The 24582-nt window shown below is 41.1% G+C and overlaps 2 protein-coding genes and 1 long non-coding RNA gene across 10 annotated transcripts in view; 1 reads left to right on the top strand and 2 right to left on the bottom strand.

Annotated features, from left to right (window-relative positions):
* Positions 1–24582, top strand: part of MED12L (mediator complex subunit 12L) — a 334051-nt gene that overhangs the window by 98733 nt on the left and 210736 nt on the right. For 6 of the 8 annotated variants that reach the window (XM_048863447.2, XM_075132179.1, XM_048863442.2 and 3 more), the window contains exons 13-15: positions 6626–6840; positions 7743–7847; positions 8335–8511. In XM_048863447.2, coding sequence (XP_048719404.1) covers positions 6626–6840; positions 7743–7847; positions 8335–8511 — 497 coding nt within the window. The remainder of the gene's footprint in view (positions 1–6625; positions 6841–7742; positions 7848–8334; positions 8512–24582) is intronic. The other 2 variants (XM_048863446.2, XM_048863449.2) reach the window with 1 other exon arrangement.
* Positions 2456–6226, bottom strand: LOC142073268 (uncharacterized). The gene is made up of 2 exons (XR_012670070.1): positions 5905–6226; positions 2456–5020 (listed from the first exon to the last, which is right to left on the bottom strand). It is a non-coding gene; the product is annotated as an uncharacterized LOC142073268 (long non-coding RNA).
* Positions 14607–18461, bottom strand: GPR171 (G protein-coupled receptor 171). Its single transcript, XM_048863454.2, has 2 exons — positions 18106–18461; positions 14607–16282 (listed from the first exon to the last, which is right to left on the bottom strand). The coding sequence occupies exon 2, from the start codon at positions 16225–16227 to the stop codon at positions 15277–15279; it is 951 nt and encodes a 316-aa protein (XP_048719411.1). The 5' UTR covers positions 16228–16282; positions 18106–18461; the 3' UTR covers positions 14607–15276.

The following is a 24582-nucleotide window of genomic DNA, read 5'->3' as shown; positions in this document are numbered from 1 at the left end:
CAAGGAGGAACAAGTCCCTGCTCCTCTATGCACTGAAGCTGTGAAACTATGGAACTGGTGCATAGCTCATCAGATACAATGCCACCTCCCAGACATTCAGAACACTGCAACCAATGTCATCAGCAGGCACTTCTCACAGGATTGTGAATGGGAGCTAGACTGTCAAGTGCTCTACAATGTATTCCAAAGATGGGGTCTGCTGGAGGTGGATCTCTTCACCACCTTCAGGAACAAGAAGTGTCCTCTTTTCTGCTAAAGATGGGATCTGGGATGCAATTCTTTGGGGGACAGAAGAATGATCTGTTGTATGCATTTCCTCCAACTCCACTGACACAGGATTTATCCTAATAATACCAACCTGTCTGAGACAAGCTTAGTATCCTTATATGCTTTATCTATGCATCCATCCATTGCTCAAGCTCCTCACCACTCCTTATCTCCTCTCACAGATGTGGGTTGCTTCACTCCGATCTAGGTGTTCTCTGCCTCTAGGTGTGATTCCTGGATGGTTTGTGGGAAGAATCCTCCTGCACTGAGGAAGTGCAACAGGTGTTATTGAGTAGAAGGAAGAAGTCAATCTGTGCTACTTACCTGCAGAAATGGAAGAGATTCTCTCATTGATGCTGTCATTGCTGCTTCCTGCCTGAAGCTGTACCTCTTTGTCATCCTGGATTATTTGGTGGATCTGAAGAATTCGGGATTATCAGTGAACTCAATTAAGGTCAATTTGGCTGCAATATCATCCTTTCTTCTGGCTATAGAGGGAGTTTCCATATTTGCTCATGCTATATCATGTAGGTTTATTAAGGGTTTGGGGATGCTCTACCCCCCAGACAAAAGATCTCACCCCGACCTGGGACATGAACCTGGTCAGGACCGGCTCTAGGCACCAGCAAAGCAAGCACGTGCTTGGGGCTGCACATTTCCAGGGGTGGCAACCTAGAGCCAGCCCTGGGTAGGAGCCCTCATAGCAAAAGAACCCCTGCATGTTGACCGTGAAGGTGTCCATGTACTCGAAGTAATAAGCCAGCCTCATGTTCCCTGCCATGATCACCATCTGCAAGTAAAGCATGCTGGTGAGCGCAGAGGGCACTGGCAGGTGCTCCGGCGGACGGGGCAGCCCTCCCCCCCAGCTGCGGGCTCCGCCTGTTCCCCGGCAGCATCCACCAGGGGAGGAGGCGGCTAGTCCCAGCAATCAGTGGTGGCGGTGCTACCCAGGCGCAGGCTGGAGCACATGGGCAGCGCAGGAGGCTGGTTAGTCGCGGGCAGCTGCTCGACCCATGGGCTAACACTGGGCAGCTGCACCAGCGTGGCTTGGGCGCAAGCCCATGCCCATGGGCTGCTCCTGTCAGGCAGCTGCACCCAGGCACAGGCTTGTGCACTGGGGGAGCAGATGGCGGCTAGACCTGGGCAGCAGCGCCAGCTCCATCCGGGCAAGTGCAGGGAAAGGCAGGTCCCCTCCTGGGAGCAGCCCCTGGCTGCCGGAGCAGGGAGCCCAGCTGAGAAGCAGATCCGAGGGTTCTCCTCTCCAGTGGCGCTGGGGCTGCAGTGTTCGGGCCAAGCCTACCCCCGGGCAGGTGCCTGACGCCTCTGCCCAGCGCCAGCCTCCTGCGGGAGGGAGGGGGGCGGGAATCCCAGGCACTCCGAGCCCGCCAGCTCAGTCCGCACGAGCCCAGCTCCGGGCAGGCAACGCAGCTGCTGCTCCTGGGCTGCCAAATCCGCCACCCTTTCCCATCTTAGGATTTTGTGTCTTTGTCCAAACAGCTGAAGCAATAATTGCCCATGCTGAGCAGCCTTGTGCACAGCCCCTGCCACCGCCTCCCCCACTCTAGCTGTAAATTCTTTGACAGATGTACCAATATATTCTTCAAAAAGTTATGCTCTGAGATCAGAACTCCAAAAAAATAAATACAGATAACAAGTAACTTTCAGGTTGTGGCCCAAAAGGACAACAGCCAGAGACTATAGTCAAAAAGCTCAAATGGTCTTTTACAAGGCCACACTGTTAACTTTAAATCCATTTTAAACTTTACTTGGCTTTGTTACTGCAATCAATCAGTCTGATCTCAGTTGTGAACCAGATTTGCCTGTTATTTTTTCCCTCTCCTGCCAGAGCAAAGGAACCTCCACAGATTTTGTGTGTGCTTTACCTTTTTTCCTTTGCCATACTAACAAGAAATACTCCCTACAGAAGGACTGGCTTAGCATAGCATGGAAATGTGGCACTGGAACAACAATAGGCTTGGCAGATTCTGTCACTTTGGTAAAGAAAGTGCTAAACAGGAGAATATATTTAGAAAATGGGGAAAATTATTCTTGCAAACACACATACAGCTTTGAGAAAAGTCAGATTCATTTATACTGAAAAGTTGGACTCAGAATGTAAATTATTCATAGTTGATTAGACCAAGACAAGCGTTTCTCAAACATTTCTCAATGCTTAAAATTAAATGAATACAGTAATAGGAAATTGTTTTATTTCACTAACTACAAATTCTCTGGTTTCATTTTTTAAAAGATTTGAAACAGTCAAAACAAAAGAAAACAAAAACATTGCAAAGTGCAAACGTGAAAAGCCAAAAAAAAGGGTGTGGGGGGTGGCCAAAATTTTTTTTGCCTGGGGCAGCAAAAAACGTAGAGCCGGCCCTGAACCTGGTATACAATTAGTTTATGAAACATCCATTTGATCCTGTGGAAACTTGTTCTTTACTCCATTTATCTGTGAAGATGGCCTTTTTAGTAGCCATCACGTTGGCCCATAGAGTTGGGGAGATTGGTGCCTTGATGGCAGATACCTGTTTTACGGTATTCTTCAAGGATAAGGCTTTTTTTGTGCTCACATCCTAAATTCTTACTGAAGAATCTCTTGTAGTTCCATGTTAACCAGTTTATTAATCTACCAGTGATTTTCCTGAAGCCACATAACTCTTCAGGAGTCATGTTTTCATATCCTGGATGTTAGAAAGTATCTGGTCTCCTTCTTGGATAGGACCAAGCAATTTCGAAGGTCACCAAGACTGTTCCTTTCCTTTGCAGATGGATCCAAGAGATCTATGATTTCTGCTCAAAGACTATCAAGATGGATATTTGGATGTATTGTCACTTGTTATAAAACCACAGGCATTTATTATCCATAGTGTTGCTTAAAAACATAATGGTGTCTGAGATACGTAGGGCTACTCCGTGGGCCTCAGTACGTACGTTTTCAAAGCACTATGTTGTGGTAAACTGTCGTGTATAAAAGAAGAATTTACTCACCTGTGCAGTAACTGCAGTGCTTTGAGATGTGTGTCCCTGTGGGTGCTCCACTACCCAGCCTCCCTTCCCTTCTGCTTCAGACTGTTCTCTATGGAGATGTTTGAGTGGAAAAGGAACTTAAGGTGGTTCACCTCCACATCCCTACATAGCCTTGGTGTCTGGTGTGAGGAGGCACAGGACTCATGTGCAGGCCAGGTACATGCGCGTCTGAAATGGAGTGCCCACAGCAGGTCACATCTTGAACTGCAATTACTGCATAAGGTGAGTAAATTCTTCTTTCCTACATGGTAGCTTACCACAAGTCTTCCCCATAGTGTTTTCAACCAGGATGGCTGAGATCCTTCTTTCATAAGTTCAAGCCAAATATCATTTGTCTTTGCAGATTGAAGGATACCCGGGGATTCATCTGCGCCCTAGATATAACAGGCCAGAACTTTGATCTTCACCTGAAAACAGGGTCCCTTTCCCCCCACTATTCACCTCTTCCTGTTGATTTCCTTCTAAAATTTCTGTAAACTCTTCATGAGCATTTGACTCAGTATGCTAATAAACTTCTTTTGTAAGATACACAATACATCAATGGTCCGGGAGGGAGTTAAGTGTGTCTCATCTTCTGTCTGGAGGTTTGTCTCAAGGAATGCTATTTTTGATTGATCTGCTCTTAACGACAAGGCCTAGAGAATATAATATTCAGCATCTATACATAAGTCCTCATGTATTTTCCATACTGTGACTGGGCAAGGCCAGATGGCTATGGAAAAGTAGTGGGAGATAGATATATTAGCTCCAGGCTAAACAAATCCCTAGTACCAGGATAAGTGAAATGGCAGCTGCTCCAGGTCAATTAAGACACCTGGGGCCAATTAAGAACTTTCCAGAAGGCAGGGAGAAGGCTAGGTTGATTGGGACACCGAAAGCCAATCAGGGGCTGGCTGAAACTAGTTAAAAGCCTCCCAGTTAGTCAGGAGGGTGGGCATGTCAGGAGCTGTGAGAGGAAGTTGTGCTTGTGGAGAGGCTGAGTAGTACACACCATATCAGGCACAAGGAAGGAGGCCCTGAGATAAGGGTGAAGTGGAGCTTCAGGAAGTGAGGGCTGCTGTGGGGGAAGTAGCCCAGGGAATTGTACATGTTATGTTTCTAAAAGGTCATTACCATAGCTGATACTATTAGGGTCCCTGAGCTGGAGCCTGGAGTAGAGGGTGGGCCTGGGCTCCCCCCGCACCTTTGTCCCCTGATTAATCACTGAGACTGGGAGACAACAGAGACTGTGCAAGGAAGGATAACTTCTCCTCACCTCCCTCGCTGGCTTATGATGAAAATGGCTCAGTAGACTGTGACCCTTGTCTCTAGAGAGAGGAGGGTTACGTGGAGGGTCACAGTGAGCCTCTGAGGCTAGTGAAATCCGCCAGGAAATGCAGGACCCACGGAGGCAAGGACAGAGCTTTGTCACAATACATACGTTTCACATTAATTATGATGACTAGTGTGACATGCTTTCACTAGGCCTCTTACATTATTTTGGTGATCCCAGTACTCTTATATATCCCTGTACCCTCTGTTAATTGGCATCAAGAAGTCCTTGGGTCACACAAACCTGTTCTCAAAGTAGGGGTGCCTAACTCGCTTGTTCTTTAGAGATTTTTTTTTCATGTTGGGGATTTGAGAGAGCTAAATTTTGAATTATTCATTTTGTGAAGTTCAGTTTTCTTAGATCTTTCTGTTGGTGTTTTGAGGTATCTTCTCCTTCCCTTCTCTTTTCTATCTGAAACATAAAACAAAAGTATGTTGAAATCATTCAGCTTGGTATTTGTGGGGTTGCATACTGGCCTTCTTGTTAAACTTGTTGCAGAATGTATTGTACTTGAATACTTTTGAGATACTGTGTGAGCTACTCAGTCTCCAAGAATGAGAATACTGTGCAGATGGTATCGATCAATAGAGGAAAAATGGCTATACTATAATTGTACTTTTTTAAAAAGATACTTCTCTCACTCCTCTGAGTTACCACTTCTCTGCATCTGGGGGTTCTACTTTTGAAGCTGTGTGCAATTTTATCTGTCCTTTGAACAATTTTTTTTTGAAACTTAGACTATTTTAATTTTATAGCAAACATTTTTTAGTGAGCTTTGGCTTCCTTCCCAATTCAGGAATTAACTGAAATTTTCACTTTAGTTTTGCAGATGTACACTTCTGATAGTTCTATTTTTAAAGTGAAAGCATAGCTGGGCTGTAACTACGTAAGTGTGATAGTGTACTATATTGAGAACTACAACAAACAGAGTTTATAAAAGGTGCATTAGGGTGAAAAATAGAAGGACTTTGTTTGTTTGCCAAAAGTTAGGAGTGACCTAGCAAACATACTTGTTCATCCCTAAATTGCTTAATGTTACAGCAAATTATTGCTGTTTGTAGAACAATGGTTGAACTAGTTTCAGATTTTACAGTGTAACTTCATTTTGGTTTCAAATACTTGTTGATGAGTTGAATTTGTGGCTAGCTGGAGGTGTTGTTTCCTATTAAAGAAGTTGTGGTAAAAAGCTACTCTGCTACCTCTGCATGATTACAAACATGAAATGCTTGATATATTACAAACGGAGTAAAATTTTAGTATTGCTGTGACAAATGCAAATTAAGTAAAATAGTCACCTTCAAAAATGATTATTCATTCTTGATTCTTTGTCAGCCAATAGTAACTCATTGGCAAAAGTGGATGATTCTTTCTTTCTTTCTTTCTTCTCCTTCCCCCCCCTCAGATACACATGAGTATGTTTATCTGAAAAAATAAAGTTAACATTTATCTGTAATAAAATAATCTTCCAAATAGTTTTCTAAAATATTTCAAAGGATTTGTGTTCAAAAGGTGTTTACTAAGGACATAATTTCATATAGTCACCCTAAAATGCCCCAATAGATAGAAACATAATAAAATCATGAAGACTTCTTTGGCGAGGTGGGGGGGGAGGGGGAGGAAGAGAGAGAGAGAGAGAGAGAGAGAGAGCAATCCTAGTGTGTCCATTTTTACAATATGTAATATGCTCGTACATTGTTAAACATGGTAGAAATACATTAAAGAAATGAGTAGTGAATAGCCTGCTGGTAATGCAATGTGGGCAGAAGTCTATGGAGCAGAATGCTTTGGAATACACTGCCAGAAGAAAGTTCTTCAGAGAGATGCCCTAAATGGTAACAAGTCTAAGTATGCCAGTTATGCAGCACTGGATTAGAGTTGGCTTATTATGTAGAGAAGAAAAGCGGTACTTAGAAGACAAAAATAAAAAACAGCTATGGTTAAAAATGGTTTTAAAGACATTTTTATGGAATTGAAGAGCACATTTATGTTTTAAACTACAATTAATTTTTTTGGTAGCTGACCCAAACAGTGGATATGAGAAGACTGAATTTGTGAATCTGGTGCTGCTGTTTTGCGAGTTTATTCGACATGACGTTTTCTCCCATGATGCATACATGTGCACTTTAATATCGCGTGGAGACTTGTCAGTTACTGCAGCCACTCGACCACGCTCACCTACTGGAGAAACTGTGGATGAACACTATTCTAAGGACCATGATGTGAAATTGGAGGTAACAATACACATCTTCACTTATTTCTGTTGCATTCAAGGTTCAGCATCAGTAGCAGACCTCCACACAAGGAGTGCAGAACTTCAAACCTGATCTTTTAATAATTGGAAAAGAGGTGAAAATCTGTTGCATTTGGAGTCCCAGATCAAATGTGTGTCTATCCTGGTGCTTTGAAATACCCCAGCTGCAGTGCAGGTATAATGAATTCCCTTCAGCTGAAGATGATAATGCAAGGCAATGCTTCTGATACATGTACAATCCCAGCTGGAATCTCTGAGTTTCAGGAAAGCAGATCAAAGTAAATGGGGAAAGGCTGTCATTTAACTTCAGTGAACGTTACATCAGGTCCTTAATTTGGTGAGGTGAAATCATCCTGTAGCACAACCTGTAAAGTACCCATGGTCTGCTTCTTGTGTTTCCTCGGTTTCCTTTTCAGCTCCCACAGTCTCACAACCTGATTGAAAGTTGAGGACATGGGATATGTTCAGATTACACCCTGTGGTGTCCAGAGGGACACATGCATCAGAGGAAGTACTATCCATCAAAGGAGGGCAGGTAGAATACTGGTGAAAGCAGTTTTGAGTTCTATAGGAGCCCCTATGGGCAGAGTCACCCGAGTACATATGCTGATTCTTGGTGAACAAGATGTGCTATCTGTCTTTGTCTCCCTTTCAACCAGTCTATCCTTGATTATCTTTAGTATATAGGTATGAATTAGAAAACCTTTTATAAATTGGGGAACATTGTGAATATTGACAGTAGGAATGGTTTGTTTTTTCTTGATTTTAAACAGTAAAATATTTCTTAATTTTAAATGGGTGGAATTTTTGGCTTTATGACCAATCAAACAGAATTTTCATTATAATCTGACTGGTGTTTTTTCTCTCTCTGGTGATTATTAGGAACATAGTATTATGGAACATATGGGCATTGACTCAGGAACCACTAATATTTTTGATGATGTAGACAAGAGTGACTTTAAGACAGATTTTGGTTCGGAGTTTCCAGTAGGTTTAATTTTTTATTTTTCTGCACACTATGCATTTCTTTGCCCCTTGCTTCCTATTTGCACAAACGTGTTCTCCATGATTCTGAATTAGAACCATCTTATTATTGTCATATGGCCAATATTCTTTCATTTCCAATCCTTGTAGTGTTACAAGTATAGGGTATTGCATCATAATCTTCATACACCCACCTGTTACAGCATTGCTTCATTTCTACATTGGGGAGCTCTCACTGATTTCCACAGTTGTCCCTTAGGCCATCTCCAGCATATCAAAGCACTATTAGTCTGTACATACACACTGTACAAATGCTTGGGGTAATGTTGTGTAGTATATTTTTTACATGTTGAGCCTGATTCTCTATTCTCATGATGGTTTAAATCTTGAGCACCTCCATTGAGGTAAATAGGAGCAGAATCAATGCAGTGGTTGAATTGTGAATGTTTCAGTTTCCAGTAATCTTAAATATTTGTTTTACATTACTTAGATTTTTTCTCCAATGCCTGGGGAGTCTTGTGAGAATGTCAACTGTTTGTTAGAGGGAAGAATTTCAGTGAACAGTGAGAAGTCAGTGAAGAGAGAAAAACTGAGAGAACTGATTTTTCCATCCAGTTATGACCTCCTTCGCCATTTGCAATATGCAACACACTTCCCTATACCTCTGGTAAGTTAACTCCTTACATTTAAATTTTATATGTAAATGTATAGATTGAAGATGGTAAAACACTTAGATAAAAGAATAAAACTGCTTGGAGGGTAAGATTTATCACTTAGCAAAGGTATGGGGCACCACTAAAGTCCCTTCATTAGAAGGGACGTCCCTTATTTATTCATCTCTGTACAATGACATCGGGAGTTGTTGAGGATGGCAAAAAGCTGCAAGAAATACCCCTGGCAAATATAGGTGAGTACTGCTAATTATTATTTTATTGTTTATGATTATTTATTGCAGTGATGATACTGATGATAATATTGGGAGGAAGGGTGAGGCAGGAGTGCTAAAAAACAGTCCCTTATTTTTGAAATGTAATGTTGGCAACCCTAGATGGGTGTAGTATAAACACTTAAATATAACACAAGGCTTATTTTACTTTGATTTTGCTGGAAATTCCCAGGATTCACTGGAGTAGGGTTTTTTGGGGGGGGGAGGGGGAGAGGGAGAGGGGGTCTCCTGCCCTTCCCCCTCTTCTTCCTGGAAAAAACTGGTTATGTCAAATGTGGCCCTCTAAACAAATATCTGCAGTAATGCTACTAAGATCTGTTAACAGGTGTTAACTTCATATTAATATTAGTCTTTACTTCATGATGATGATGGAATATATTTGAAATTCTGGAAAACGTGTGTTTAAAAATTAGGTTTTGTTGTACTTTTTAGATTATTGCATTTTTTGACTAGAGCTTCCTATTGCACCAACCTGGGGATATAGTTGAACAATTTGTGTTCCTGCATTAAGAATGAGATTCCCATGCTCCTTGCAAATGACCCAACAGACTGTGTTTGGGGAACTGTGTGGATCTTGGCAGGGCAAAAACCACACACTTGCCAGTTCCGTATAGTTTTGTTATCCCCTTCCTTGCTGCCACTACAGCCTCTGTGTTAGAATTAAAGTTTCACTCTAGAGACAGCTCCTATACAGGCGTTTGCAACTGTGCACTTAGTGGCCTAGCCTGCCTCTCCTCAGGCCTGCCTCCAAACTTCTGTGATGGCCCATACAGAGTCAGCACAGAGCCTCTCTCTGCCCTAGCTTGCCCAGGCAGAGTACCCCTGTCTATCCAGTCCACAGGGCCACCCACAACATTTTGGCACCTGAGGCGGGGAGCTCAAATGACACCCCCATGTCTCCTCGCTTGGGTCAAAACTTTGAAAGGTCTCAATTCTGCCTTCTTCCTGTTCTTCTCCTGTCATGGTACTGCTCTGCTACCTACCCCAATAAAAGAGAATTAACAACTTAAAATGCCTTATTCAAAAATTTTAAGTAACACTTAACTTTCAAACGCCTGAACAGCAAATGTAACTTTTCTTGTCTGCGTAGAAAACACTGGCATTTTTATCTGTTTGAATAATCAAAGTGGTGCTTTCCGTGCCTTCTTGGTTGCAAAGATTTGAACTGCTTCCTGCTGAAGGTCCACAGTCTGGGCCAGATCATGCTTTATTGAGACGGTTGCAAGGCTGACCAGCCTCTTCTGTGTCATTGTGGAGTGCAGATGTGTTTTTATTAAGTTCAGCTTGGAGAAGCTGCGTTCCACTGGCAACTGTTACAGGAAGTGTTAAAAGTATGCACAGAGCAACAAAAGCATTTGGAAAGAGGGTGATCATCTTATTTGTGCACATATATTCCAGAACAGCCTTTGGAGTTGATCCTGCTGAAATGTATCTTGAAAGTGCTTTCAGTTCATCGCCTAAATCACTCGCATCAATATCGCACATGTTATCATGTGTCAACACTGTCTCTAGTACCCTGCATTGCTGGTGTAGGTCTTCTTCAGGTATAGTGAGGAGTTTTGGAATATCATAGAACATCCCAAATATACTGCTGTCTTCCTTGAGCTGCGTGAAACTTTCTTCAGCTGACTGTATTGCACAATCTAGCACAGGGTTAAAGAATTCAATTTTGAATTGTTGTTTGGGGTCTCTTATGGGATTATCCCGTGCCTCGTAATCAAAATGTCATCTTCTTCGGTGACTCTTCTATTCTTGAATGGGTGGGAAAATAGCTTCAGTGTGAAGTTCCTCCTCTAACTTCTGTGCGCTCTTCAGAACGTTTTGAAAGCCCTCATCTGACCGGTAAGACTGTAGGTATGACTTTGCTTTGTCCAGTTGTTCCATTGCTCCAGATATATCAAGGACAGCACCTTGGAGTCTCTTGCTTATAACATTTATTTCAAACAGTATGTCATGCCACAACACTAAGCCACACAGAAATGTAAAGTTATGTATGTTTCTGGTGATTCCATTTCCCTCTGCCACTGTTCTCCCATGAACAGTTCCTGTCATAGCATTATCCTCCATAATGGCAACGATGGCATCCTCTATCTTCCCAATTTGGTGTTTGATAGGCTTTATCGCCTCCACTTGACTTTCCCATCGTGTGGCACTCAGGGTTTGTGTCAGAGAGGATGTTCCCAAATGTTGCTTCAAAATTTGACGTTGATGAGTTGATGCAGAGACAAATACATAGATGCTTTGAATTACATTACAAAATTCAGCAGCCTCACTAGAAGCAGATGCTGCATCACTGAGCCCCAAGTTCAATGAATGAGAACTGCATGGGACAAAAAAAGCTCAAGGGTTTAACTCTTGGATCCGTGTCTGCACTCCTCTGTTCTTTCCTCTCATGTTGGCACCATTATCGTAGCCCTGACCTCTCATGTCAGCTATCGCAATTCCCGTATCGTCCAGCTTTTTAAGAAGCACATTTGTCATACCAGCTCCTGTAGTATCATCAATGTCAATACATTCTAGAAAATGCTCTGACTGTCCCTGCAATGGTGACTTTTTCACTAGGTTCTGTTGTTTTACAAAATGCACCATTAACGTCATTTTGTTCCATATGGGTGATGTCAGGTGTGCAGTCCAGAATAACAAAGTAATATCTTGCTGACTTCAGATCTGCCACAATCTTCTGTTTGACTTTTGTTGCCAGTAACTATGTGATCTCATTTTGAAATTGTTTTTCCAAGGTAGTGGTGTGTGTACATTTCTTGGGTGGTGACTCTTCTTAGACGCTCCTGGAGTACAGCATCAAACTCAGCCATCAGCTCTATAATTTTAAGGAAGTTTCATTGTTTGGCACATACAGCTGATCTGAAGTGCCACGCAGTGCTGGGTTTTGAGTAGCAAGCACTCACAATGGCAATGAGCCTTTTCAGAACATTTTGCCAGTAAAGAGACTCTGATGCAATCTTCTCTTGATGCTGATCATCTATGGTGGCCTTTAACCTTAGTCTCATCTCAAGCTCTTTCCAGCTATGCAATGCTCTCTGGTAATTTGCTGCCTTCTCATGGCATGCCAGATTTCTAGCCAGATTTTTCCAGTTCTTTGTTCCTGTGGAACCCAAGTGAATGGAACATTAGACTGGAAGAGTTTGCAACAAAAACAGTAAGCAGCATTCTGGGTTTTTGAGTACATAAACCTTGTCACCATTGGGGATTCCACGCCAGTAATGTGTTGGATGGAAACTTCTATTTTCATTGTCTTTGGGGTTTTTCACTTGCTGTGGCCCATGCAGCACAAGGAAGTCCCTCAGGCTACTGCTCAAGTGGGTCCACAGTCCTGGATCATCTACACTTAAGGAACTAAACTCAGCAGCAGGTGTTTCTTGTGCCTCCACCACACGCTTCTCTGATCTACACTTTTCTTCAGGAATGTACATGGTTACATCCATTTGAGATGGAGATATGGATGCTGCAGTAGCTGCCAGGTTACCTGCACTCTGACTAACTGGAAGATCAGGCATCTCCTCACCACGCACATCCTCACAGGGGCCGGAAGGCTCACCGTGAACATTTGTGTCTATGTATCTCAGGAGAACTCCTTCCTGCTTAGATAGAAAAGCTTCCTTTGCTTTCTTTCTTTTACTGAATGCTGCCCCAGAGGGGTGTTTTCTTCTTTCACTCATGACTGCTGTTCTGTGCCAGCTATATTGGCTCTCAACGCTCAATTGAAGGGGACAAATAAGCAGGCTGGTAGCAGGGCCTGCGTGAAGGAAGATATCAGCGTCTTAAGGGCCTAACTGGCTCCTACTACTTCAGTTGACTGCCTGTTCTCCTCAAGTGGGTTCAGGAAAGCAGCAGGAAGCTCCCTGAGAAGCTGGTGTTAATCAGTCCAGGCTCCTGGGGATGCTAGACAGGTACATAAGAGGCTCCTACTCCTCTCTCTCCCTGCAGCTCCTGCTGCTTTCGGTTATTTCCTCTCACCTTGTCTCCTGCTTGCCTGTTATGTCTCTTGTGCCCTCTTTCCTCCAGCACAGCACTCCACCATTTCTGTGCATCTAGAGCAGAGAGAATACATATGCACCAGCAGCAGACACAATTTTCTGTCTGGGTCCTAGTGGTTCTCCCCCCCCCCCCCCCCCCCCCCCCCGCCAGTCTAGCATCTGAGTCGGCCACCTCAGTTCGCCTCATGGTAGGGCTAGCCCTGCCACTCCACAGTTGCTCTTGTCCATGGTGGCTCTACTAAAGTGGCGACCTTCAGTAGTACCTACTACACTGGGTAACTTTGACCCCAAAAGATTATATTTATAGTTGCTGTGACACTAATTTTATTCTTAACCCTGTTGTGCAATGCTGTGCCCAAATGCGAACCACATTAGGGCACAAGATAATATGAGATGCAGCAAGGAATCTTTTTTGGTTACTTTGAGTGTTTTATATTTCAATGAGCCTTCCGAGTAGTTGTTTAGCTACAGGTGTATGCATTGGAAATAATAACACATGGTGATATGCTAGATAAAGAAAATGAGTACGGCATTAAAATACTCATTTAGGGATTATGGATCAAATAAACAATTATACTGAATAGAAAATTGGATACTGTTAGTCACTGGAATTTTCATTTTCTGTAGAATTGGACGACTGCTGTCTGGTTAACTTACCAATGCATTGGTAACAGTTTTTCTGTTTCATTTGCTGTTTCATTTTCTGAGTCATAATTGACAGTGTAGCTGAGAAATAAGGGAATCAGAATGTATGTATGAGATTAGTAATGGTGAAATGTGTAGGACTGAAGAATTATTGTAGGTTTTTCTTCTTTGGGTCTTTGTTTGTTTGTTGGCATTTAACTGTATGCCACTTGAGAAATGAAGGGAGCTAATTGATACATGTCCCAACCCGAGAAAATCCCACCTTTCCAACACATACCCTTGTTGGCAGCTTCAGAAGAGTAGCCTAATACTGAATAAGCCTAAAGGCTGATTATGTGTCTCGACCCAGAAATGTTCACTGAAAACATAGGAAAACCGACACAATTTAAAAAAAAAAAGAGTACTTGTGGCACCTTAGAGACTAACAAATTTATTGAGCATAAGCTTTTGTGAGCTACAGCTCACTTCATCGGATGCAGCTCACGAAAGCTTATACTCAAATAAATTTGTTAGTCTCTAAGGTGCCCCAAGTACTCCTTTTCTTTTTGCGAATACAGACTAACACGGCTGCTACTCTGAAACCTGACAATTTTAAAAGACAATACAAAATTCAACCAACTATTGTAGCTATCAGATCAAGAGGTAAGATGTGATGTGGCACTTATAATCATCTCTGCTTTAAAAATATAAGAAGCTTGGGTTTGAATTTTCTTGCTCTTAATTTCTTGCTATTAGATGTTGGATGAGCTGTCTGTCCAGAGTAATTTTGGGTGCTTGTTTACAGTTGGTCAAAATACGAATACGTTTTGTGGATTAGTAAACGAAGACAATCTAGTTTTTGTTTTATATTTCTGAAGTATTTTTGGTTTACCATTAGAACGAATCCAGACTGGGAATAACTTGTATTTGTCTTTGGTTTTTGGGTGTTTAAGACGTTTTGGTTTTCTAAATGTCTGAGATGTAAATATTATGTAGCTATTTTATTGGTGTAGTTTTTTGTTTAAAAAGTCTTATAAAAATCACGAACATACAGAAAGAAAAATTGAATATTTTACATTTTGTCTAGACACTTTGTGCTGTTCAGTTTTTCCCATTTAACCCAAGAATTTTACTGTAGTAACTTACATATTCCCATAATTTTAATACTCAATGAAGTAGCAAAATGGGGAAAAAAGATGAGTATTACAAAATGAAAAAATTTATTTGTAAGCAATGACAGGGGTGATATAAGCAGATACAGTGCATTTTAAATCAGTTCAGCTTAAAATCACTTTCTAGAAAAAGTGCCTTTTGAAATGTTTGGTTTTATTATGGCTGTGGAGAGTCTTCGCAGCTTATCAGTTGCTGTTGAGTACATTCTTCCTTTATTATACCTGGTAAATTAATACAGAAAGCATTTAACATTATTATGTAGTAAAGGTGAGTCCAGATCGCCTCAATTCATAAACCTTTATTAAATATTTTTGAATCTTTCTTGATAAATTGCATTACAAAACATGTTTGGATCATGCTTCATAGGTATTTTTTGGGTAGGTCTTTAGTATGACTTCATATGTTCTTAATTAAGCAGTGTGTTAAAATATTCCTATGACTCGTATCAGGTCTTCTGATAGTACAGAACTGTATAATATTCCAAATCAGTGTATGAAGCTGTAAAATAATAAAGTGATCCAGATCCATCATTAAGCTTTCCTTCTGCCCAGGGTTAGGGTTTGACAGTAATTTTATTGACATTGTTAGCCATGTTCAGCAAACGCACAGCAGTTGTATAAATTACATATGCACACACAGTGTTGGTAGTCTAGGTTGAAATACTACAGTACTTTTGTATATAATGTGCCTCTTCTCAATGTACTCCTTCTCCTGTGAGAATCTTTGTTTCTTTATGTGCTATAAAAGTCTCAGTAATTTTTAGTCTAAATGTCTTGGAAAGATAAAAATATAAAATAGGATCAAAACAGAGATTCAACACTGCCAACAGCAGAGTGGATTCCTTTGCTTTAAAGAGGGATTGTTTCAGAAGACAATCGGTTATAGCATCACTCTGGCTCAAAGTATAGGGGATCCGAACAATGTGGTAAGGAACGAAACACATGATGTAGCCTGCTGTTACTAACAGTATATTTATCTGAGCTTTCTTTACATTTGCATAACTCTTGCTGTATTTGTTTAGGTAAAGTTGTCTAACAACAAGAAAATTGGAAATAAGTATCATGGCTGAAAAATTCAGGAATATTGCTGTACATATGAAATTAGTAAACACATGCCAATCTTTTCCAACTGTTGTTTTGAAATCAATACACCCCACAGTAGGCTTTTGTTCTATTTCTTTGATTGGAATCACCATGTTAGGTACCATTATAAGGAGAACCATTATCCATACAACTGCAGATAACATCTTGGCAAATCCAGGTTCTTGGATTCGATAGATCTTAGTACTGTGCATTAACTGAAGGCAGCGGTCCATGCTTACAAATCCCAAAAATATGATTGATAAATACATGTTAATATAGATGAGGCAAGCTGTGACCTGGCAATGGAATATCCTCAGTCTCCAGGGGGCAATACCTAAGTCAACAATTATTTTTACTGGCAATGCCAGAGTCAACAGGAAATCAGCTGTTAGGAGGTTAATTAGATAGATGCTCATACATTTTTGTTTCTGATCCTTTTGAGTGAATGCCCATAGGGCAAAACAACTCCCAATAAATCCAATGAGGAAAATTAAGTAGTAAAAATAGGTAAATGGTTCCAGTTGTCTGTAGACACTGCAATTTGAGATATTGCTTAAGGACATTTTAATTATCCGGTGGAAAAGTAAGGTGTTTTGGCTGCTTAAAGATATCTAGAACCTGAAAAGTAAGACATTAGAGATAATTAGTGTGAGAATCTTGTTCCGTATAATTTCATAAAAATGTGTGACAAGACTTGGTAATGATATTACTGAAACTGAAGTATTTGTATTTCTCAGTGTCTGGAATAGTTCACATTAAGTTGCATGGGTTTCATTCAAGTTTTAAGCAATTTATTGAAATATCTTGGGTCCCTTTCCTACAAACACTTATGCTTGAGTATGTTCACTCATGTGAAGAGTTCATTTAAGCGAATGGGACTATTTGTGTGTGTGTATATAAAGTTACTTGTGTATCTGCAGCAGGGCTGCCCCTGGGGTTTTTTCTCCTCTGGGTGGAAAACATTTTCAGTGTCACCCAGCAGTTGACCTAAAAGAAATAAACCCCCAAACAAAACCACACAACAACAGATGAGTGGAGCAGCGGAGTAAAATAAATAACTAAAGAGACTGAGTTGTGTGCCCCCCCAAATGGTGATTTGGCACCATTAAAAGTTGGGATTCAGGGTGATCACCTTGCCCCTAAGACTGGCCCTGATTTTGCTGGATCAGGGACCTAGTTAGTTCATTGGAGCCACATTCAAATGTAACTTTTTTTAAAAACTCAACAAAACAAAAACAAACAAAAAACCAAACCAACCCTCCCAAATCCCCCCACTTAAGTTAATGTTTATAAAAATACTTCATATATAAAATATTACAGGATTAGTAAACATTAATAATACTCTGTCAAAACCAATAAGGGTCTATCCAATAGAGAGCTGTGCTCAATACTAAATATTCCTAAAATTGTTGATTCTTCTAGTTAAACAAAACAAAAATATATTTGATAAATATTTTATGTAGTTCAGAAAACATTTAAAGAATGTCAGTCATTTGCATCATATTTTCAGGCTTCCTCAGACATTTAGGGAAAGGAAAGTGTATTTGCTTAGATGGGAACCTAAGTATTATTTTAACTATCTGAAACTACCATTGTATAACTTTTTTTTTTATAGTAGCTACACTGGCATTAACTTTAGTTGGAACATGTTGACTGAAGAGGAAATGAGTATGTTAAAGTTTTTCTGAGAAATAAGACAAGGAAGCAAGTCTTTGTTGAAATAGCATTGAACCATATTAGCTTTCTATTTATATAGTACTGTCTTTTTCATTTGCTAAAAATTCTGTTTGTTTTAGTGATCAAAAATAATTCTAGGTTAAATGTTGCCTGAGTAGTAACAGTTGACAATGAATCAATATAGCATAATTACTTGGCCTGTGTGTATTGTGTATATAAAAATGCAACTACTTGAAACTACTCATGGCTAGAAATAGAAGATCTATAACATTATTATAATCACCCTTCTGCAAATGGAGGATATTACCCTCCCAATAAAAGAGATTATTAACCTGAGGTTAAATGAAGTTGAATGCCCACAAGGTACAGAGGAAATAGTTGGTTTTGTTCCTGAGCCAACAGAAGGTGGGGGCCAAACTCCTGATATGAAAGAGAATTCACTGTGTCATTCCACAATGATTATTCTGCTTGATTTCAGATGAGTTTGGGAATGAGCTGTATCCAGTTCTCTTTGGCTCAGGGGCTGCTCTACTGGAGGGCTTTTTTTTTATGTGGAAGGAGCCAGGGTCTCCAAAGGGCAAGACATTCAAAATGGTTATAATGAAGTAACACTTAATAAGTGCAGTGAAAAACATTAGTGCTTTTAATATTTAACCTATTAGTTTTTCAGTGCATTTGGCATATTATTTAGTATTTTATACAATATATTTACCTTGGTGTATATGGACATATTAAAATGTATAAAAAGCATTTAAAATACATACCTTCCTTTTTAGATTCTGAAGTCTCATAGGCATTAGAAGAAAGTTTGTAAAATGCTTGATTAGTCTCAGTGGATAGTCACATCTTTGTCTGATAATATGTAAATCCTTTCCCCTTTGTGCGTAGGCTGCTTTTTAAGAGAAATGTCTCTGTGGTTTTTAAATGTGTAGATTGACGTAATTAAAACCAGCACTCAAATTACTAAACAACCTGGAAGTTACCTAAAAGGGTCATGATAGAAAAATGTTAGTGTTCACGGAACAATCCAAAGTTGCCTTTTTCCTCTTTGGGAGAAGATGATGTTATGGAACAATGTTTTCTTGAGCTGAAGGCAAACTGCCTGCAGCTGTCATGGGGCCAGAACTTGCACAGCCCTCTACACCTGTTAATTTCCATTGACTTCAGTGCGATATTGAGGGCACATTGCATCTTGCAGGACAAAACGAGAGTGAGCTGTGTGGGTAGAAGGCAGCCTCTTAAAGAATAGAGTTATAAACTCTGACGTGCTAACACAAATAGAATGGATTACCGTGCTTCAACATTTTGGTGGCATTTGGGTAATTTCTATCATTTTAGAGCAGGGGAGGGCAAACTACGGCCCGTGGGCTGGATCCGGCCCATCAGGGCTTTCAATCTGGCCCGTGGGATTGCCAGCTCCATGGCGCAGCGGGGCTAAGGCAGGCTCTCTGCCTGCTCTGGCCCTGCGCTGCTCCTGGAAGCAGCTGGCACCACGTCCCTGCGGCCCCTGGGGAAGGGGGAGGGAGGGGCAGAAGGCTCTGTGCGCTACCCTCACCTGCAGGCACCAACCCCCAACTGGCACCAACTGCCATTGGCTGGGAATGGGGAATCACACCAATGGGAGCTTCGGGGGTGGTTGCGCAGTGGCGAGGGCAGTGCGCAGCGGAGCCACCTGCCACACCCCACTCCCAAGAGCCACTGCCGGACATGCTGGCCACTTCTGGGTGCGGGGCCAGGGCAGGCAGGGAGCCTGCCTTAGCCCTGCTGCGCGCCGCTGCCACCCCAGAGCCGCTCGAGGTAAGTGGCGCAGGGCCAGAGTCCGCACCTACAGGCTTGTCAATCTGTTGTAATAAAAATTAAGGTTAACAAACATTGATTTGATTGTGAATGAGGGATTGATGACTCTGCTCAAACCTTAATTTATTTTAAGACTGAAACTTTGGGCTTGTCTGGATGGTGATGGCAAAGCTCATTAGAGGTATGTGATTTGTGCTAACATGTGGGGCTCTAACTGCCCTGTGTAGACTCTGATGGTGCTCTCTAAAAGGTACCTAATTCACCTTAAAGTCGTCCAAACAGGACTATGTTAATGTGAAGCAGGTACCGTTTAGAGACTGCCAGCAAGGTCTATATGGGGCAAGTAGATCCCAGCATGTTAGTGAACTTTATAATTCATAATCCCTGGCACGCTTTGCTGTGCTGTGTGGGGAAGCTTTGTCACACGTTCACTTGCGTTCCCCTTTCCTCCCCACTGTGCACTTTCAAGTTATGGCTGGAATTAGAATTAGAAGCGCCAAGATGCTGTAACTAAGGGCTGGTCTTGTGGCATGTGGTTTGGAAGCAGAAGCAGAGGTATAAGAAATCTTATGAGTAAGTCTTTTCTTGCAAGAGTTACAGCCCAGTTTGCAGACTTAAAAGTTTCAAGTGCTTCTAGTAGATATCTAAGCATATGGATGTCTTTCTGAACCAAATTCAAGTTTCAAATCTTCTGAGATTTGTCCAGTCTCTACTAAAAATAGATGGGCTGAGCGAGCAGCAAAAATCTTCATATTTTTCTTTTTGAGAAAAAACCCAGACAGTAGAACAAGCTGTTGAATTTAGCCTAGTTTCTCTGGCAGTAGTACAGAGAAACTAAAATGTACAGCAAACTCACTGCAGACAATCGTCAAGATCTCAGAAAGTTGAATGACATGCCAAATGGAAGTAGTTATCACCACCAACCAAAATACCCTTATTGCCTACAGGGTTGGGAAAATCCTTTGTAAAGAAACTACTCCGTGTGTCTGGTTTCAAGCTTAGTCACAAACTCAAAACTCAGACTATGTTTGTGAAATGTTTGGAAAGGTTCATAAAGTTTTTGAGTGATCCTGGATTCAGAATTGAGCAAATGTGGGTGGAGTTATGGCTTTCCACCTAAATCATGCAGACCTGGTAGTTCTGTATGTTTTTAACATGAAACCCCAGGTGCTCAAATTTAATTTCATTTTAAGATTTTGGAGTTCAAGTTGAACCCAGATCTCTGAGAACTTCCTCAGGTATATAAAAGGAGAAGAATCCTCCTGGATCCAAAAGGAATGAAATGTCTCTAGTTTTCCTAAATCTTTCTAGTTATTCAGAAGGGGAGGAGGCATGGCATTATCTCCAAATGAATAAAAATGCAATTTATGTCATTTTAAGATTTTGTCTTTATTTCTGGATCAGCACCCCCTCAGTAAGCTCCCCTGTTTGTGTCAGTTATTGAAGAAGTCAGTGGGGTTCATATATATTTTTACTTTTTATCATGATGGCTGACTGATCTAGCCAAAGGTATCAAGACACTTCTATTTTAAGCCCCCTTCTTGCAGGAGGCAATACGTCACGGACCCCAGCTTTCAGAGAAAAGGATAGGACTTCCGTCATAGTCAGAAGTTAAGAAGCAGCGGTGTGACTCTAAAGTGTATAAGGCAGTTTGTAGCCCTTTCTCTCAGGAGGAAGAATGTTATAAACATAATATTCCCCATCTGATTAATTTAGAGTGTTGGTACTTGAATCCAGAAAGTTCACATCCACCCATCATTCAGGCCTTGATTCAAGAAAGCATCTCTATTTGGGAAAGCACTGAAGAACATGGTTAAATACTTTCCTGAATCAGGGTTTGACAATCATTTGTTAGGCCGGTTACTGACATACAAGGCTTTGCATACTTTGTGACCACACAGGGTATGTCTGCTCTGCAATTAAAATCTGTGGCTGGCCCATGCCAGCTGACTTGGGCTCAGCCTAAGGGGCTTCTTAACTGCAATGTAGACATTTGGGCTCAGGCTGGAGCCCAGGCTCTAGAGGACCTTGCGAAGTGGGAAGGTCCCAGAGCTCCATCTGCAGCCCGAGCACGAACACTACGCCACAGTTACAGCCCATTAGCCCAAGCCCATAAGCCTGAGTCAGCTGGTGCAGGCCAGCTGTGGGTTTTTAATTTCAGCATAGACATATTCACAGTCTCATGGGTTTTTCTCTTGTGGAGTTTCTAACCCTCATAAGAGTGAAAAAGATTGAGAGCTGCTGTACTCATCCTCTGACCTGGGATGTTGCTGATGGGCGTGAACACTTTGGTCATAGGGGTTCACTTTTGCCGTGTTTGTTGTCCTGAGTCCTAGAAAAATCTCTCTTGCTGTCTTTTGCTGTCACTTTTAAAAATGTGGGAGCAGGAAACACATGTATGTATATAATGCAGAACAATAGGAAGGAAGCAGGCAAAATGCTGGTGAGGTAGCTGAAAACAGTATTAGAATGGCTGTATTGGTTGACATGGCAGTGTAAATGGAGATTCATATGGCATTTTGCTAGAGAGGAGAGTTACAAGGCCATTTGCACAATCACATTACATGTGGGATGTAGGAGAGCAACATATTTAGAAGCTTGTTCAGGCCTCAGAAATACAGTAGTCCTGCCATGGAGTGAGTTACCGATGAGATGAATTTGGCCCATTGTCTTTGGATCCTTGTCTTATGTACAATGTAAAGTTGTATGTTCTGTAATGTTACAAATACAGATGTCAATTTTAGATTTCTCTCAGCTTTGAATTCTTTTGTGTGTATGTGTGGGTTGAGTTGCTGAACTCCAATGTGTCTGTATAAAGTTGGAAAACACACACACAGGAGTTGGCATCTCACACACTAACACAGTCTAAGCTGAGAGAAATATGTGTAACGTGTTTGTAACACCCTAACCATAGTAAAAAAAACTTTCTATATTTTAGAGAGAGAGAGAGTGAGTTTGAAAATATAATTTAATGAGTTGGGGGAAATCTTTATTTTTTAATCCGGGATTTATGTTGATATTTAAATATTTACATGGTATTAGGAGGTGATCACTCTTGAAGATGTACTAAGTGTTTTTTTTTCTTTCAGCCAGTTACTGTGAGAGCTGAGTTTACTGGGTTTCTGAAGTTTATATTAATCAGGGGACTAATAAAAATGAGTCCTGGAATTTTCCTTTATCCCTTTCTCCACATCCATTTTGTGATTATAAGCTTTGTGACTAAAACTGTCTTTAAGGAGTAATTGTTGACAAGTTTTATTAGCAGCATTCAACCATGGAGTTCTTATGGTGGTTCTTTCATTTATGGTTTTCTTCCTGTTTGTTTGTTATGAGGAATCCAAGTAAACTCTGGCTCTGTTCGTACTGTCCCTAAGTCTCATGAGGGAGGCTCCTGCACGTCTTTTTGGGAAATAAGCAAAAAGAAGTTTTTCTGTACATTTTTAACCTCTACATATACTAGCTAGCAATTTCGGCACACTGTGTCTTGTGACTTTCATTTGACAGATTCATTGTTTACCCCATAATATATTTACAAAAACATCAAAAATTTAGATCCTGCCACAAGGGAGTTATATGAATTGTGATCAGGGTCATTTATTGTGGGGTTGAGGGGAAGGAATGGACTTTAATTTTTTGAGTTAAACATAAAGAATGGTAAATTATTATTTTGTAGTTCAGTGTAACTCCTGTCTCTTTAAGACTGTAATCTCTTTTGGGAGGGGCATAGTTCTTGTTTGGCACACTGCACTGTGTGCAGCCAAGCTGCTGTATAAAAATGGTAATGAGCAGGGCCTGTAAATGACCTAGTGCTGCACTTCATGGCAGCTAATGTCAGCTGCGTAACGTGATCGCAAGTATCTTCCCTGACAGGCTATGGTATAGTGTTTTTATAATGTGTAATTAATTACTTTTAATTAATTCATGTTTACACAGTGCTTTAAAGATGTGCAGTGCTGTGTAAGTGATCCTTATTAGTTGATCTATTAAGAGATGTTGCTATTAAATATACTTCCATAAAAAGGATGCATGATTAAAACTTAAGGAAATCAGTCATTCTGTGGGTGAAATCCTGACCATGCTGAAGTCAGTGGAAGTTCCCCACCTGACTTCAGTGGGGCCAGGATTTCATCCTTTATGTTGGCAGAGTTTGGCATGAGCTTTCCTCCATAAATTAATTCCTATTTGCTGAGTTTAGCCCTTGCTTCTGAAAAACTGTGGTGTTCTGTTAGTGGAGAAGGAATTTGAAGCTCCAGTCCAAAGCATTAACATAAATAACCCATTGCACGTTAATGGGATCATTGACGTTTGTCCGATGTAGCTCGTGCATTATCACTACAGGCTAGAGCAGGTGTATGAGCTGATGCATAAGTTAGTGTGAGATTTATGTACTCTACATTTCTGAGTTTTATGTGACAGATATATGTGTTCATATCAGGTCATCTCCTCAAGAGTTTGAGTGGCTGAACAAGTGAATCTTAAGAAAAAGATGGTTTTTTAATTCCATTTAGAAATTTATGTTTAAAACCTTATGAGCAACTTCATTTTCACATTTATGCTTTAAATCTCCCTTGGCTTCTCATGCTGCATGTTACCTCTACCCAGGAGGAGAACAGAAATGGTTACCTCTGCAGTAGGCACAAAATACATTTCAGTCCCTTACTTCTCAAAAGGAACACAACCATGTTATTATAGTGGAGCCCAGGGTGTCATGAGGAAGACAATTCTTCTATTGCTTATGTAGCTGCCTAAAGCATGGGTTCTCAAACTGGGGGTTGTGAGGCTATTATGTGGGAGTTGCAAGCTCTCAGCCTCCATCTCCAAGCCCCTGCTTTGCCGCCAGCATTTATAATAGCGTTAAATATAAAAAAAGTATAAGGGGGGGTCGCATTGAGAGGCTTGCTGTGTGAAAGGGGTCACCAATACAAAAGTTTGAGAACCACTAGCCTAAAGTGAACAGGCACATTTCTGTTTGGTTCTGAACCAGTGGAAGGAATTATAGAAAGTAAGTCCCTCCTTGGATGGTTGGTGACAGTGGCATGACTGCAAGACTTCTGGCCATCTGGGGAGGCAGTTGGGGTAGGTAGATAGTCTGCTGAAGGTATGCGACTCACTTTCTTTCAGAGGTAGAGTTAACCACCTTAGTGTAGAATACATTTCTGACCTCACCTGCAAGCCCTGTCCTTTCCAGTTTATTTAGCTTATTTTCAGTCCAAGTAAAAGTGAAAAGCACTGTGAGGGGAAGGGAGCAAAACTAGGTTTAATAGGCAGGCTGGTTGAGACTTGTGCCCGGCACAGACACCAAACTATTGTTGGTTCAAAGGCTATGGACGCACTGTTCTGCATCAAAGTTATCCAGTGATGGATTGTTTTTTAATAGGGCAATATAAAAAAAAAAAGCACAGCGAGCAGTATGTTTTCCATTGTAACCCCCTAACATATATCTA

This window comes from Caretta caretta, chromosome 9, assembly GCF_965140235.1.
Source record: "Caretta caretta isolate rCarCar2 chromosome 9, rCarCar1.hap1, whole genome shotgun sequence".
In the NCBI taxonomy this organism is placed as follows: Eukaryota; Metazoa; Chordata; order Testudines; family Cheloniidae; genus Caretta; species Caretta caretta.
Note: the sequence above shows the minus strand (reverse complement) of the source record. Positions and strands in the feature narration are given on the sequence as shown.

Coding starts and splice junctions, on each gene's coding strand:
- GPR171 (XM_048863454.2), bottom strand. CDS start 16,227: ATGTCCTTAAGCAATATCTCAAATTGCAGTGTCTACAGACAACTGGAA.